This window comes from Rana temporaria, chromosome 11 (assembly GCF_905171775.1).
Source record: "Rana temporaria chromosome 11, aRanTem1.1, whole genome shotgun sequence".
Lineage (NCBI taxonomy): Eukaryota > Metazoa > Chordata > Amphibia > Anura > Ranidae > Rana > Rana temporaria.
The window spans coordinates 20,760,895-20,778,447 of record NC_053499.1 but is presented as its reverse complement, the minus strand read 5'-3'; the positions used below and the strand labels follow the sequence as shown (position 1 = coordinate 20,778,447).

Sequence of the window (17,553 nt, the reverse complement as noted above, 5' to 3'; positions counted from 1 at the left end):
AATTACATTATGTTGAATTCATCAAAGCTGTATCAAATAGAAAAAACACACAATAAACAAACCTAGCACCTCTCAAACTAGAATAGCTTAACATATATAATGTTAAAATTAAATGTTTAACAAAGACAGCGTGACCTGGGTGTGTAGCAGAATCCTAATGCTATACGTGTTGGAGAAATCTCTAGTGTATGAGTAAGCTGTTCCAGTGCCACCTCGGGGTGCTTCCCAATAACATGACATGTTCCCAGAGGAAATATTCTGATGTAATCTCATCGGTAAGATGAGATGGTGTGTTTAGTATGTGTCATATAGTATATGTTAAAACTGGCCATATATGACCTCAGCTTTTACAGTCAGCCAGTGGGCTGATCGAAAATAAAATAAAAAATAGCTGAACGTATTCCCCTATCCACACAAGCAAAGTGGATGGGGAAATTCTCACTACTGTATTGTATTCTGACCGCTGGTACGCTTTCGCTGTCGGAATATACTGATCAACGCTGCAGTGCTGATCAAGCATACATTTTCCAGCAAGCCCGTTCACAAGAAGTCCATCATTGGATCGCCTTCTCTTCAATGGGAACAGCTATAAATTAATCATAATTGGTCCAGTTCCTGCTAAATCGGCCGAATTGCAATATATCTATGACCAGCTTAAAGGGGTTGTAAACCCTTGTGTAAAAAAACAAACAAAAAAAAAAAAAACTTATCATACTTGCCTCAACTGTACAGTTCATTTTGCACAAAGTGACCTTGGTCCTCCTCTTCTGGGGTCCCTCGGCTCCCCGCATCGAGTGTCCACGTTGGAGAAACTATCTCCTTGGTGGACACACATGCGGGCGCGTTCTCGAGTCCCGCATCTGTGTCCATTAACACAGAATGCAGGACTCGGCCTGGAGCAGCATCATTGTATTTGACAGCAGCGGGAGCCAATGGCTGCGTTGCTATCAATCTATCGAATCAGGACACGAGACACCAGCTAGTGCTGGTGTGCTTGTTCCCGACCACAAGGAAAATCTGGGTCAGGTAAGTAAAACGGGGGCTTGGGGGGGCTGCAGAACCACAGAAGGTTTTTCACCTTAATGCATAGAATGCATTAAGATAAAAAACCTGCCTTTACAACTCTTTTAACTACCACCTGCATCTTGCCTCAAGCTAAACAGACTTTGGAATACAGGCACACTGAGTGTCTGCACAGTATCCTGTAAAACCCCCACTTTTAGGAAAAAGAGATGCATAGTCACATGACTTTTTAACCTTGTAAAAAAAGGTACAGAAGAGGACTTCAGTGGTAACCTGTGAAGCTCTGGTGAACTCCATGCCCAAAGGGGTTAAGACAGTGCTGGAAAATAATGGTGGCCACAAAAAATATTGACACTTTGGGCCCAATTTGGAAATTTTCACTTAGGGGTGTACTTGCTTGTGTTGCTAGCGGTTTAGACATTAATGGCTGTGTGTTGAGTTATTTTGAGGGGACAGCAAATTTACACTGTTATACAAGCTGTACACTCACTACTATACACTGTAGCAAAGTGTCATTTCTTTAGTGTTGTCACATGAAAAAAAAAATATAATAAAATAATTACAAAAATGTGAGGGGTGTACTCACTTTTGTGAGATACTGTAAGAAAGATCATTTCTGAAATGACGCAAAAGCAGTTATGGTGCCTGCATAGATATAACTCAGGCCCGTCGCTACAGGACAGGCAAAACAATTGCATTACACTTCCCTTCTCGGTTACGTTTGGTACTCACCTAGAAGCGGGGACCCAGCTTGATACAGGACCCTGTCAACTATTCTCCATTGCTAGGCTACTCATAGTTCCCTCCCGCCCACAGTGTGTTCCCCTTCGGGGTGGGCGGATGTTGGAACGAAACTCAGAGGTCCAGTTTTTTATCGCACACACCGAGATGTTCCCAGTCCCTTCCCCCCCCTATTCTAGGTTTACTGACCGGTATAGTATGTACTCTCACCTTATAGGTTCCCATTAGTGTCTTAAGATTGTAGCTATAGACCGCTTGATGTATTGGTTTCTCCTTGTTAATCCTGCCTTGAACCCTCGGAACTGTTATTTTATGAGATATTCTGTGAAATGTATCTTATGTTGCATATGTACTTGCTGAAAATGTAATAAAATATTTTGAAAAAACAAACAATTGCTTGGGGCCCCGAGCTGGCCTGGGGCCCCCAACTTCCCAGGATGTAGCATGGCAGAGCCCCTCTTCCTTCCACCTGGAGTCCTGTCAGTCCGGCCGGGTACCGCGCGTGGTACAGGAGATTCAGTTTTCTGTTCCCGGCCGGACTGACAGGAAGTGCACACTGAGTGCTCACTTCCTTTCAGTCCGGCCGGGAAGACCGGAAACTAAATCTCCTGTACCGCACGGTACCCGGCCCGGGCACTATCTGATAGGGGACTGGGGAAGAGGCAGGGGGAAGAGGAGCTTGGCCATGCTACAGCGGCAGCCTACAGGGAAGAAGGGGAGATAAGAATAGAAAAAAAAAGTCTAGCGTTAATATAGACTTTGCATGCGGGGGGGGGGGTGCTTGGGGGCCCCCATTTTGCTTGGGGGCCCCCATTTTGCTTGGGGGCCCCCATTTTGCTTGGGGCCCCCAAATTCCTTCAAACGGCCATGATCTAACTATATTAGAAAGTGTCTATAACATTGTATGTACTTGAAGTACCTGGACTATCTCAAAACCTTCTCCACCTATTCAACATTTAAAACAAATTTAAAACAATGTTTCTGCTTTTTAGACATTTTCTAGGCGTAAGGATGAAGAGACAGTTTTGCTTTCACAAGGATGTATGGAAAAATGTGATATTTATTTAAACTGTTAGATTCCTGGTAAGAGTTGATCTCATGTGGGATGACAGTTTGATTACATAACTATGAGAACACTGTGTGAACGAATACTCGCCATAATCTATAGGTCAATGAATGGCTTGATGCTAAAACCACATGACTACCTAATATGGCAAAGGGCAGTAAACTGTAACCGATATAAAAATTATTTTTATGCATCTTCATTGAGCAGAAATCTGAGTGTTTGCTACGCGTTTCTACACTTTGTAAAATGTACATGTGATCGCTGAACGAGACCGGAAATGTCCATCTACACTGCGACTAAGTTTGCCTTAGATTTAGTTATTCATATACATGATTAACATGGCCGGTGTTTGTCTGATTTCAGCTGCAACATTCATGGAGCACTGGAAGAGAAGACAAATGCGACTGAACTATCGATGGGATCTCACAAGTTTTGAAGAAGAACAAGTGAGTGAGAGGGAAAGAAACTCTCCGTGTTCACAGGGCGTGAGCAGTTGGCTGTTTTTCAGTGTATTTCAAGCATCTACCACTAGTTATAAATTACTCTTTATTTGGTGCAGCCAGGGGCGTGACTAGGATTTTGAAAGACCTGGGTTACTCTTGACCACCTAGAGAAGAGGGAGCAGGCGGTGAGCTATGCGCACCATGCTGAGCTGAGGGTGTGGCCTAATTGCACGAATTATGGGAGGGACTTAAAGGAGCATGGTTAAAAATAAAAACTGAGACTAGTCCATGTATACACCCCAAAACATTCTTTAAAGGCCAACTTCATCTTTCTTTCCATGTTAGACCCATGTTTGCGGTCACAATGCTTTTGCAGGCTCCTATACAACGACACAAATTACCGTAAATGCACATTTTTTGCCCTGCAAATATAGGTGCATATATTGCTTTTTTTTGTGCCAATAGTGGACTTAGCCTTTTAATTGTGGTGCCACAAGCAACAGTTTGGGAAAAGGGAGTAATCGCTCCAGGTGGGAACCCAGACGAATATCCTCCGCTGCAGACAACTCAGGTGCAGGTCTGTGAAACTGTTGCTGGTTTCACAGACCTGCACTACAGACAGCACTACAAGTCACAGCAAAATAAAATAAAACCTGACTGCTGACACGTTTCGCACTGAAACTAGTGCTTAGTCATATGACTAAGCACTAGTTTCGGTGCAAAACGCGTCAGGGTCAGGTTTTATTTTATTCATATGCCAAACACATATACACCTATTTGGTGTGCTGTGCAAAATTTACTTCTCCAAATGCAGAAAAACCTAAATGATAATTACAATAGACTTGCAGTGATACCAGATTTTTATCAGCAAGCACGAATACCGATGTGTTCGGTGAAGTACTCACCAATACCAAGTACCGATAACATTTTGGTGCAATTTGAGCCCATACAAAATGAATGGGCTCAAAACGCACTGCAAAGAATCACATGTGCTGTGAACAGCAATGTTGTGCAATTCCTGTCTGAATCGCATGCGATTTCCCGCACCACTCCTGTGTGAACCCAGGTTGAAATCACAATGACTAGCCTGGGTTCACACAGGAGCGGTGCAGAAAACTGCATGCGATTCAGACAGGAATTGCACCGCATTCCTACTCTGTTTGCATGTCATTCTTTACTGTGCGATTTTGAGCCCATTCATTTTGTGTGGGCTCGAATTGCACCACAAAGGTATTGGCTTCAGGCATCGGAGCATTTTCACAAGTATGATACAATGTTCACCCATCAACTACTAGAACTCTACCAGGTGTCAAGTCCTGGGGGAAAAAGTGTGGGAACTCCCACCCAAGATCCACTCCCCCACCAAAAAAAAAAAGATACGCTCATATGCATAATTACTAAACCACATGTTTTTTTTTTTTCCGAAAAAATAAGCAAGTTCTTTCTAAATCCCGCGATAACTCGCGGCAGACCTCCGCAATGTCTCCTAGGAACAATGACAAAAGCTCCCAGGAGACATTGCAGCATTGAGGAAGTGACGGAATACCCACACACTACCCGATGAATTCATATACAGGATGCGGGCAGTAACATAAAGGATTACTGTACTAAGGTTCGCCTGCCCCTGACAGTAACTCGAGCTGGGCAACGCCGCTTAGTGAAGGATTGGCTCGGGCAGCTCAGCTGCTCTAGTCCTGCAAAGGGAACTGCGTTCCTGCTGTGAAAAAAGTGCAGGAACTCCGTTCCCACGCGTTCCCGCAGGACTTGAGCCCTGCTTTCAACTAAAAAGATAAAGTAGCTGAACCGTAATACTACAAGTAAAGCATAGAGTAAGGTCTGTGTCATCATTTCTTCTTCTCTGCCTGTCCAGCAGGACTCCTTGCGGTTAGTCAGGTTATCCTAACACTAAATGATGTGTGAATAAGAATTTATACTTTTATTGCTCAAGAAAGTCCAATGAGAAGACACACAAGCATCGGCATAATCTATGGGGGAAAGATCACAATTGGCCTGGAAAATCCAGCACAACTGATAGGTTTTACCTTCTTCCTCCAAGTCCAAATTGCTTGTGAAGGTCTTCTCACATCTGAATATGCCCATAGGAATTGCAGTCACCAGTCATCTGATGCCATGGGTCCGCCTTGTGTAACTTGTATTAACAACGGTTTTACAGATCTTTTTGAACCTCTAGAGTTCCCTTAACCAGATGGACAATGCACCTTGGTGCAAACGCTTACATAAGTAATATTGTGTCCTAATATTTATTCTCTCCTTTACATTACTAGCTTCTTGTTATTTGGGTTAAGGTGGTGGTGTATTTTTTGTTAAATGTTCTGTGTGGGACTGATGGTGTACATCAAAGGGTTTGTGTGACAACAGTGTCCTTATGGATGTCGATTATGTTTTATTGTGGTGTTTTATAACATTCTGTCCCAGTTCTCCTCAACTAAACATGTATGGAGCTCCTCTAAACAAGATCACATGTAGTGGCACAACCAGACATGGAACAGGTTTTTCTGTTTTGGGTGTAGTGGGGCAGGGTTCCTATACCAGATTTATGCTGCTGTCCTTGGTGGAAAGAGCTATTCTATAATGGCTGACCAAGATGGCCTTGGCATTTCAGCTAAGCTACCCTTGTCAACTGTGAGTTTTACATGCCGTTTCATGGAAATGCCACAGAAGACCCAAATGGTGTACCCTCTGAACTGACCTGTGCTCCTCCTGAGAATATCCACAATGCTTATATTGCAGTCTGGTGTGAAAACTGCTGTGATAATGTTTAGTAAATAGGTATTCTATGAAATTGAAGGTTTTGCCCGTTTTTTTTTATTTTTTATGCTAGAAGTTGAATAGTGTTATCCTATGTGTCCATGCACACTACTTTAGGCTAGTAGTATTTTTTTGATCTTCAGCATCTAGGAGCAGAAAAATAATTGTTTTTGTAGAGTTTACTGGAGCATTTTTCCAGCAGAAACGCTCCAAAACACGACTAATAGCGTTTTATTAGCATTTTTTGCAGTAAAAGGGGAAAAAGCTAGAAATACACTATTGCTTTTATATTTTCCTAAACGACTGCTAAAATGCTACTACACAAAGCTATTACCAGCATTTTTTAGCTTAAAGGGAATAAAACAATCTAGTGTGCATGGAGCCTGAAGCCCTGTACACACGATCGGTTTGTCTGATGAAAACAGACCAATGGACCGTTTTCATCGGACAAAACGATCATGTGTGGGCCCCATCGGTTTGTTTCCCATCGGTGAAAAAAAAGTTTTTAAAATGTCCCTATGGATAAAAAACGATAGAAAAAAACGATCATCTGTGTGGAAGTCCATCGGTCAAAAATCCACGCATGCTCAGAATCAAGTCGACGCATGCTCGGAAGCATTGAACTTCATTTTTCTCAGCACGTCGTAGTGTTTTACGTCACCGCGTTGGGCACGGTCAGATTTTTGACCGATGGTGTGTAGGCAAGACTGATGAAAGTCAGCTTCATCGGATATCCAATGAAAAAATCCATCGGATCAGATTCCATCAAATATCCGATCGTGTGTACAGGGCTTGAGAGTTTGTAAACATTATACATTGGGAGCAATAGTATGTGGTTTCCGTCCCTTTTTTTTATTTTAATATTTTTTTTAGCTTGTTAATATTCAACTTTGATAGAACACCATAGTGATCCACAAAGTGAGGTTTAATTGGCTGGGCTTGGTCCTCCATTGTCACTATCGGTAAACCATTCCAGAGCAATGAAATGTAGATGATGCTGGAGTGAATGTATATGTGCAGGAAGTGACTGAAAGAAGGGCTAGAAGACTGGCAAGGCCAAGATGTTAAAATGATGAACAAATCTGAAAAAATAAATTGTCAGTTGTGCGATACACAGTGCTTTACAGTGTGAACTGGGGCTCGTACACACCCTAGTACAAACATAGATTAGCGTGTCCATGGCATGAACACACATGTGTTTTTACATTGTATTGCGCTGCCATGTGTGGTTTGCATACATTACTTTGCATATATTTTTTACTTTTTTTTTGTTTTTTTTTCTATTTGAAGTTCTACTCATTTACCATGCACATTACGACATGCAAAAAAGCAACCTGACCTATTTGAAAGCTGACACCAATACAGCTCATTGGTGTGAACTTACACTATAGAAAATAAGGCTATTTGCCAAGTTTTTGCATTCAAACTGAATTGGGTAATGCCACCCAATGCTGCTAGTTTGAATAAGCCCTAAATATCATCTAGATTTAAAGGGACTTTTTTTTAAAAGTGGGTGTAAAATGAAATCCAAAATATTATGGGCATCGCCTTCAATTTTATAGAGCTCCTGTAAAAATGTATTTTATTTCCTGAATCAAATCACTGTCCTCATTTGTGTCAGCATGAATGCCCAAGACACTAATCCTAACATTTCCTGGGAAATAATAATTGTCTTTTTTTTTTTTCCTTTTGTGTGTGTGTGTGTTTGCTGTTTTCTTGTTTCCTGAAGGGCATGGTCAAGGTTTGAAAACTTATTATTAATATTATTTTTCTATCTTCCTCTTTTAGCAAGTTTACTTTGCACCCTTCTTTGAATCGCACAAATCTCTTCATGTCCAGCAAAGGACTAATGTCTATGTTGTCTACTGCACCCTTTCTGTTTCGCCAGCGCACCAAGCCAATGACTCACGTTGTTTTTGTTTCTGGAAATTCTCTATTTTGTGTCTGATATTCCATGTTGCATTGTGGCTGTACCCATCACAAATCATTGTGTATGTTTCACAGCGTTGTATGTCAGCAAGTGCTAATTGCGCTGTACCACTTTTATGTGATGATCTGCTGCCTGCGCCGACTGAGCCTTGAGATCTCTGCTGTTTATCCGACTTGTCAGGCTGCGTGCCTTATCTGTTCATGTCTTCATCCATCTTTCTCTCCCACAGGACCATCCAAGGGCAGAGTATGAGGCTAAAGTCCTTCAGAAGTCGCTCAAAAAGGAGTACAGACGCAAAGAGGTAATAATAACTAGTTATGTTTTAAAAAAAAAAGTCAATGGCCCTAGTTATATCATAACTGTACTAAATGCAAATGCTCTCCCCATTATGTGGCCGAGTTACTTCTTCACTAATGACAATTTTTGTGGCCAGTACTATTGAAAATGTATTTAAAACAATTAGTTTTTTTTCATGGAATAATGCTGGAAGCTAGGATTTGCTTACAACAGGGGTATTCAAACTTTTTAAACAAAGGACCAAGTTTACTGTCCTTCATATTTTTGGGGGGCTGGAGTGTGGCCAGCGGAAGTAGAAAATCCGTGGGAATAACAATGCCAGATTGTTTGTGTCAGTGGAGGAAATAGTGCCATATTCTTCCTGTCCATGGGAGGAAAAGTGCCCTAAGGGTCAGATAAAGGCAAACAAATGGCCGCTTCCGGCCCCCAGGCCACCATTTGGAGACCACTGGCTTTCATAAAACAAAATGCTTTGTGCTATCAGTCAGCATTTTTTTCACTAATAAGGGTCAAGTAATAGAGAGCACAGTATGGAGAAACACAATATGGCCCAAAGCTTGTGGACACCTGACCATCACCCCTAAATGAGCTTGATGAACATCCTATTCTAAATCCATAGGCAAAAATAGGGTCACTGTGACTACAACAGTCTCTACACATTTGGGAAGACTTATTATTTCCATATAATTTTGGAGCGTGTCTGTGGGAAATTGAATCTATTCAGCCAAAAGAGCATTTTTCAGGTCAGGTACTGATGTTGGATGAGAAGCATTCCAGTTTATGTCAAAGTATTCAGTAGGTTTGAGGTCAGGGCTCTGTGCAGGCCACTTGAGTTCCTCCACACCAAACTCCTTAAACCATATGTTTATGGAGCTGGCTTGGTGCATAGGGGCACAGTCCTACTGGAACAGAAAATTGCCTTTCCCGCAAATTTTTGTGACAAGGTTGGAAGCAAACAATTGTCTACAATGTAGACAATTGTCTGCATTCAACCTTGTCACACAAGTTTTGAGAAATTTCTGGAGCATTGACCGAACTGGAAACATCTAAACTCAATCATTTGAAGGAGTACCCACACATTTTTGGCCATATTGCGTAGGTGCTGTATATCCACCTAGATGTTCTTACTTAAAGTAAAAAGTGGATTTAGAAAAAGTTTTGTGTGTTACCGGCGCCAAGATGATATCAATATTCTTATTAAGTCTTGCTGCAATAAAAATGCAACCTCAAAAGTTGGGTTTAGATTTGTGTATTTGTGAAGTAAATTGCTCTAACTTATATTTATATAAACATTTTATCACGACTGATCCTGTGAACTTGTTACTCAAAAAACAAAAAGTATGTACATGTGTCTATGGTTATTAATTAATGTGCAAACAAATAGTGCAATAAATACCAATACAGTGCCCCGTGCCAAACTATAACATATGAATCTCTCAATCCATAAAAAAATGTGAACTAAATCCAAAAAGATTTCAAATATGCTACTGTTACAATCCACAGATTGAATGTGCCCCAAGAAAGCAAGAAAAATGTATATGAAAAAAATATATATATAAAAAATATACAATATATATGTATATGTATATGTGCTAAGAAAGTCCTTAATAGATCATTTCTTGCAGTGATGCCCAGCTATGTTTCCACCTTCACCGCAAATAGTGCCTACACCGTCACCGGATAAAATGGCCACCCACCAGATGGACCAAGAAATCTGCCTTTGGTTCATATGGATAACCACTCCGTCTCTCTCATGTTTATCAGCAATCACTCCCAATTAGACATGTGCACAACAAAAAATTTCGTATTTTTTTTGTTCCGTTTCGTCTCGTTCCGTAGGTTCGTAAAGATTCGTAATTTCGTAAGACTCAAGTTTTCCTATTCGGACTCGTTCGTATTTTCGTAACAGTTTTATTTTAGTTTATACTGAATGATTCGTAATTCTGTCTAATTTATTTTCGTTGATTCGTAATTTTGTTAGATAATAATTTTCATTTAATGGATTTGTAATTTTGTACTTTCGTAAATGCATAGCAACACGCGGCTAATCCATATTAAGATAGACTTTCTCTTAAGCCCCGACACACGGTCGTACTTTTTGCCAACAAACGTCAAAATGAGCGTTTTCCAAAAAATCCGACCGTGTGTGCGCTCTATCCGACAAACTTTTTTGGTTTCAAAAGTCTGGCCAACTCCCTTCAGACAAAAATCTACGGAAAAGTTTGTTTGAAGTCCGATCGCGTGTACGAGGCTTTACACTGTCCAATGTGACTCGGCACAAAAGAGATAAGCTGATTGGCTAAGATATTAAGTAATCACTCACTAACTACACTGCCCATTCGAAAGATCGATACAAGTACACAAATTTACGAACAGACAAAGAAACGGATTTACAAAACACACAAATGAAAATATGAACATACGAATGAAAATACGATCAGACAAAGGATTTAAAATACAGAATGCAAATCGTTCGTTATAGATGTCATTTTCATTATTTTGCTTTTTCGGTGTCTCGTACTTTTTAGTAAGATTGTCCAATCATACGTTTGTATTTTCGCTTGTTCGTTATTTTGCTTATTCGTAATTCCGTAATTTTCGTATTTTGGTTCTTTCAGCTTTTCGGATGTTCGAATTGATACGAATGTACGAAAACTAACAAATTCGTCCGAAAATCCCTTAGTTACGAACGGGAACGCACATGTCTACTCCCAATGCTTTGGCTGTAGTCTCGTTCTAAATCCACTCATGTAACATATAAAAGACTATCATGGTGTAGTATATCAAAGAATTTATTATGATTAAAACATATATAGTTATTCCACTCACATGTAAAAGTGCCTGGGAGCCGGCACCGAGCTAATCCAGCCGTAAATAGGAGTATACAAATGTACGAGTATGTCCTGGTCAGCACGTGTGATGCAGGCCTGTCGGAACAAGACAGGCAAAACAAGCAACTGCTTGGGGCCCCGAGCTGGCCTGGGGCCCTAGCAGGGCTGGCCCTTGCCGTCGCTTTCTATAAATGCTGCAGCCTGTAGCGTGGCCGAGCTCTTCTTCCTTGTCCCTCCTACAGTCCGACCGTGTACAGTAACAGCGTGGTACAGGAGATTCAGTTTGCTGTTCTGGCCGGACTGACACTTCCTTTAAGTCCGGCCGGGAACAGCAAACTGAATCTCTGGCCGTGCAGTATGCGGTAGGGAGGCGGGGGGGGGAGACAGTCATCGGCGTTCGGCAGCAACTCAACCCCCCCGCTTATCAGAAGAAGCATTTATGAATGAAATTGATAAAGAAAGAAGGTTCCAAAGATACCTTTTTTAATAAAACTGCTCCCCCCGCGCTTATCGACTTGCAATGACAGAAGAAGTACTCAGTGTTCGGCGGCAGCTCCACCCCCCCCCCGCGTCTCAACTTGAAACTCAGCAACACCCCGTCCCCCGCTTGTGGCCCCCAAATTCCTTCAAACTGCCCTGGTGTGATGCCTCACTTTATCGCTTGCGTTCCCAGCCTCGTTATACTCAGACTGGACATGACGAGCTGGCAATGGTCCCGTGGCCTCTATGCATTTCGCAACTTAATGCGTCATCAGGAATTGTAACAGTAGCATATTTGAAATCTTTGAGTAACAAGTTCACAGGATCAGTTGTGGTAAAATGTTTATATAAATATAAGTTAAGACAATTTACTTCACAAATACACAAATCTAGATGTTCTTATTGCCTTCGCTGCTCTATACATGAGTGACATATCTAAAGAAAGGGTCTCATTGTTACAGGCGACAGTTGTTTTTTTGTTTTATTATGAGTTCTGTGACACATTACCCTTCCACCAATGATTGCCTATTGTATGATACTGTAGTAGGTGAAGATTACTGCTATGACCAAGTGTGTTTACCTGTGTCTAGTATTTTATATAACCAGAATCCTGCGATGTGGTTACACAGAGAACAAATATGTACTTTCTACAGTTATTTAGTGAACTTCTATTCATTGTTATGTGCACAGATGTGTCTCTGGCCTATTCAGCGTATTGCCCTTTGTAAATTAGAAGCATGTTACTAACATTCACTTAAATGCAGGAGATCTACAATGCAAACTGAAAATACATCAGATTTAAATGTGAATGTAATGTAAAGATTTTCAATGGTTGTAGTGCCTGGTATACAAATAACAAAAAGGTCTTCTTTTATACCTATCGGCAGCTGCTTTTACTGCTTATTGTATGTGTGACAGACATTGAATGAGTATGTGTCACTGCCCCTTCCACAGGCACTGGTATATCTGTGTGCAATACTGAACATGCCTCAGTGTCTCTGATGGAGAAAGCTCATTATAACCTGGATGTGTACTGGAGGCATGGGAAGTTGAGCACCAATATCACAATAATAAAACTGCCCAATGCACACTAGAGGCACTTGGCCCACCCGTACCTTACATATACAGTGGAATCTCTGTTTCCGAGTAACGCGGTTAACAAGCATTTTGAAAGACGAGCAACTTTTTTTTATTTTTTATTCTGACTCGGTTTGCGAGTGTTGTCTCACAAAACTAGCAGAATTCAAGCTAATTGGGTTTGCAGTACCGTATTTGGCCTGAGGCACGCGGAGCCGTTCGGAAATACTCCGTTCCCAGGTGTTTCCGGGGGTTTCCAAGGACAGCTGAGCTGTCCCTGAGCCTTTACGAGTGTTTCCGAGGCTCTCCGGTGCCCCCACCTCTGGCCGCGGTATTGCATGCCATTGAAGTCAATGCGGATAAATTATTTTCGTTTCCATTGACTTCTCTGTTGGAAACTCGCATTGATATGCGAGTGCTTTGGATTACGAGAATTCTCCTGGAACGGATTATACTCATAATCCTAGGTTCCACTGTACATAGTTGGTCAGGTTAAATAAAGACACCAGTCCATCCAAATCAAGCTGTGTGAGTGTTTTCCTCTATGTAAACAACACAGTGGGCTGACAGAACAAATAGAAGGGATTAGCGAAAAGGTTAATACTTCTACATTTAAAAGAGAATTTCTAATCTTTTTAAAAGGATATTTGTGAATGTGATCAGGCCATCGTGAACTTTAGTGTGTGAATGATTAATAGAAAAGTCTACAACTTGGCTTTTACATGTTATATAGATTAGTCACCTTTTTCTAGTTAAAAAAAATAATAATAAATCCATTGTTGCAGTTTGTGGGCTAAGGCTTGATTCACACCTATGGCATTTTTAGTGCTTTTTGCCGATTTGCACTACAGAAGCCCTTGAGGGGGGGTGGGGGAGTGGACCCTGCATTGCAAGGATGAGTGTTTCTTCCTCACTACTTTAGGCTTCCTCTGCACAGTAAGGCCTCGTACACACGATAGGTTAACCAGAGGACAACGGTCTGAATGACCGTTTTCATCGGTCAAAACCGATCGTGTGTGGGCCCCATAGGTTAAAAAAAAGCCAACTTGCTTTAAAAGTTAACTGATAGATTGCTAACCGATAGGTCAAAACCGATCGTTAGTATGCACAACCATCGGTTAAAAATCCATGCATGCTCAGAATCAAGTCGACGCATGCTTGAAAGCATTGAACTTCGTTTTTTTCAGCACGTCGTTGTGTTTTACGTCACCGCGTTCTGAAACGACCGGTTATTTAACCTATGGTGTGTAGGCATGACGGACCATCAGTCAGCTTCATCGGTTAACCTATGACAACGGTCCTTCAGACCGTTGTCCTCTGGTTAACCTATCGTGTGTACGAGGCTTAAGACCGTCTCTTGAAGCCATTTACTTTCACCAGTGCACCAGTTGCAGGCCTTTTGACATCATCGCATACAATGCAGGACCAGCAGCAAGGGCCTATCCACATCCCTGTAGGAGAGCACTGGCTTTTGCTTTGAGTGTCCCATTGGGGAGATTATCATTCACTTCCTATTCTGTAAACCCACGAAGAAGTGAAGTAAATCCGTTTTTGGGCAGCTCTCATCAGAACAACTTGTCCTCGAGCAATTTTCCCTTTATTCCTGATCCGATGACAATTTTTGGGATATTTTCCACATTTTCAGTTTGGGAGTTCCTTCCCACCTGGAAGTGCTAAGACAGGTGATGAGCCTTCTCTACTCCAAAACTAAGAGAACATTTTTGGTTTTGGAAACCCTTTTACATGTGAATGACAAATACATACATATACACATACACACACTTGAAATCCCTATATGTTTGATGTTTAACTTGGCAAAACTGGGTTCAGCTTCTTCACAGCCTCCACTTTCATTGTGCGGTTAGCAGAGAGATGACACAGGAAGTTATAAAACTGGGGTTGGTGGTGTCACCTGCCTATGTGATGTCTGTGTATATAAGATGGGCTAAACAGAACTGCAAATCTCTTGGGAGGCCAATAGCGTGTATATATGAAATTCAGCCCACTTAGTGTAACTAAAGGCAAAAGTTTTTTTAATTTTGGATATATTGAGAAATGTTTAAAAAATATATATAGATACATATATATATATATATATATATATATATATATATATATATATATATATATATATATGTATATATGATAAGGTATTATCTGTGTCCCATTTGGAAGATTTACTTTCACTTCCTGTCCCATAGCCAAAACATGGAGAGAGAGGGAATCCCTCCAGAGTGAGGGAATCCCTGGTTGTCATCAGGGTCACCAAAACTAGTGTCCCCATTGGAATATTTCCCCTCTATTCTTCTGATGTCAACCCACAATTTGGCATTTTTTTTGCTTTCAATGAGAATGATAAACAGGACAAGTAGAAAAGGTGAAGATCCCTAATGAGGGCAATAAAAACTGACAGGTGTCCTAATCCCTCTCCACTCTATCCAAAACTAAAAAGAAAAATGTTGCCTTTTAATTACTTTGTCTTGAGTGCCACTCTAATGCTGGCCATACACTATACGAAAAATCGGGCGAAAATCGGTCGTTCAGACAGTTCGTTCGTTTTTCGAACAGTTAATGGGCACAAAATCGATAATCGTTGGGACGTTTTTGAGCCAAAAAAACGAAGGACAAGTTTGGAAATTTTCTGCCGAACAAACGATAAATCGGAAGGTTAATATGTTTCCCGTCCGAACTTTCTGCACTAGGTATATGTAAAACAAAACGAACCAATTTTTTTTTATTTATGTCCACTGAACGATTTCTCGGTCATTATATGATGGCACTATCGTTTGCGCTCACGACCGAATGTTCGTTTTTCGAAAGTTCGTTCGGACGATTTTTCGTGGAGTGTATGGCCAGCATAAGGAAAGATATATTGTAGATTTACTTTATAACATTGTATTCTTAATCCAGTTATATAAAAGATCCATTACCTGTATCTCTGACTTCACTGGGCCTACTAAGCCTGGACGTGAAGGGGCAGTGCACACATGCAACGTTTTTCATTCATTGCCACTGATTGATGCTTTATAACACTATTGCATGGTCCTTTTTGTTTCCTCTAAATGCAATCAGAAGCATCAGCCTGTTCCTGAGGACAACACAAACAAATGGAGGCAGAGAGTTAAGACTGCCATGGCTGGGGTGAAATTGGTACCTTTTATTTTTACCCAATCTCCAGAAATGGTTTATCCGAAGTGAAATCACAATCACGTTGTGGTTTATTTTGTTCAGCAAACTGAGGGGATTATGAGGAGTGCGCAACTTAATGGGTGAAGCTTGACATTACCAGGCTGGAAACAATCAGTATTAAGCCACCAGCCTGTCTTTTTTAATAATATCTGAAATGATCCCCTCGGGCTGCTATATATGTTAACATCACTTTAGTTGTCTTTCTGGTGTCACCACACTCCAGTCTCTGCATGGCACATGATCACTGTGAATGGCTGGTTATGCTGCACCTGAGCCTTACTTATGCATGTTACACCTTGTGTTAGAGGATTGCTTTACTGTTGTGTGTCAACTTTTTATTTCAAATGTATTTTGTATGAAATTAAATGTACATCATTAAATGCCATTTGTTAATGGTTCAGTCCACACACAGCTGACATTTCAGTTTTCACAGATCTGGAAACTCGCTTCATCTTATCCTTTCTTAAATTGTATGTCCTGAGTTATTACAAAAATGCACCATTTTTTTTTATGTGCACAACTTCCCAAATGTTGTGTTTTTTGTTTTATTTGACTAGTAATCCAGAATCTAGTAAGCTCCTAACTCCCTGTTGGAGGTGACAAGGTGACAACACAGTATCTTGCACTAATTTACAAGCACTGGTGTCAGCCTTGCACAGCACTCTTTAGGGGTTGTTTACATTTGTGGCTGGGCTATGTTTGTTTTTTTGTTTTTTATTTTACTGCCCCTCAACTGCTCCTCCTTTTACCTGGAAAGGCATCAAGTTGGGGATGTATATATGCACCCTATCGCAGGGCTCAAAATTTCAAGCCCTGAGCTACTAGCCAGGCCTCAAGAGTTACTCGCCTGCAGTTGCCCCACCTAATTCATACACTGCTCCACGCCTAATTGCGCCCCTAAACACGCCCTCGTAGATTATCTCATGGAATGACACTGTTAAATGTTTTTTGCAGAATCAAGTTACACAATTAAATATTACCAAAAACAACTTTAACAAAATGGGACAGGGCACTGGGGGCAGACCAGAGGGACAGGGCACTGGGGGCAGACCAGAGGGACAGGGCACTGGGGGCAGACCAGAGGGACAGGGCACTGGGGGCAGACCAGAGGGACAGGGCACTGGGGGCAGACCAGAGGGACAGGGCACTGGGGGCAGACCAGAGGGACAGGGCACTGGGGGCAGACCAGAGGGACAGGGCACTGGGGGCAGACCAGAGGGACAGGGCACTAGAACTGGATCTCTTCTCCATTCTCTTGCTGTCTCCTCTGCAACTCCCATCCATCCATCCTCTCTCTCCCTCTCCTATTCATCTCATCAGGAGCCTGTGTGTGCGGCTCCACGCTTGCATGTCCCCACTTCCCCCTTTTAGTCAGGCTGGCAGTGAGGAGAGGAGCTGCAGCACAGCGGGAGGGAGTACAATCCAGCGCCGAGATCCACACAACTGCACAGCCGTTGACACCATAGCACAGCGCACATTGACAACGCACAGCACACATTGAGACCAGTCTGCTCACAGTGCTCAGGCTGAACTGCTGGACACCTACATAGAGCACAAGGAGAAGAAAACTGCACAAACTGGAAGGCTGCCACTCATGTCAGGGCAACTTTCAGTGAGCGCTGCACTGCCTACCTGGGACACCCGGAGTGGTAATTTTCGCAATCCTCCACCTGACTCATTACTTCCTGCTCTCTGCTCTCCAGCTAC

General features: G+C 41.8%; 1 protein-coding gene across 6 annotated transcripts in view; it reads left to right on the top strand.

Annotated features, from left to right (window-relative positions):
- ANO1 (anoctamin 1) overlaps positions 1–17,553 on the top strand; it is a 231,002-nt gene that overhangs the window by 185,481 nt on the left and 27,968 nt on the right. For 3 of the 6 annotated variants that reach the window (XM_040328141.1, XM_040328145.1, XM_040328146.1), the window contains 4 exons: positions 3,194–3,276; positions 7,772–7,783; positions 8,202–8,273; positions 15,730–15,807. In XM_040328141.1, the coding sequence (XP_040184075.1) occupies positions 3,194–3,276; positions 7,772–7,783; positions 8,202–8,273; positions 15,730–15,807 (245 nt within the window). The remainder of the gene's footprint in view (positions 1–3,193; positions 3,277–7,771; positions 7,784–8,201; positions 8,274–15,729; positions 15,808–17,553) is intronic. The other 3 variants (XM_040328142.1, XM_040328143.1, XM_040328144.1) reach the window with 3 other exon arrangements.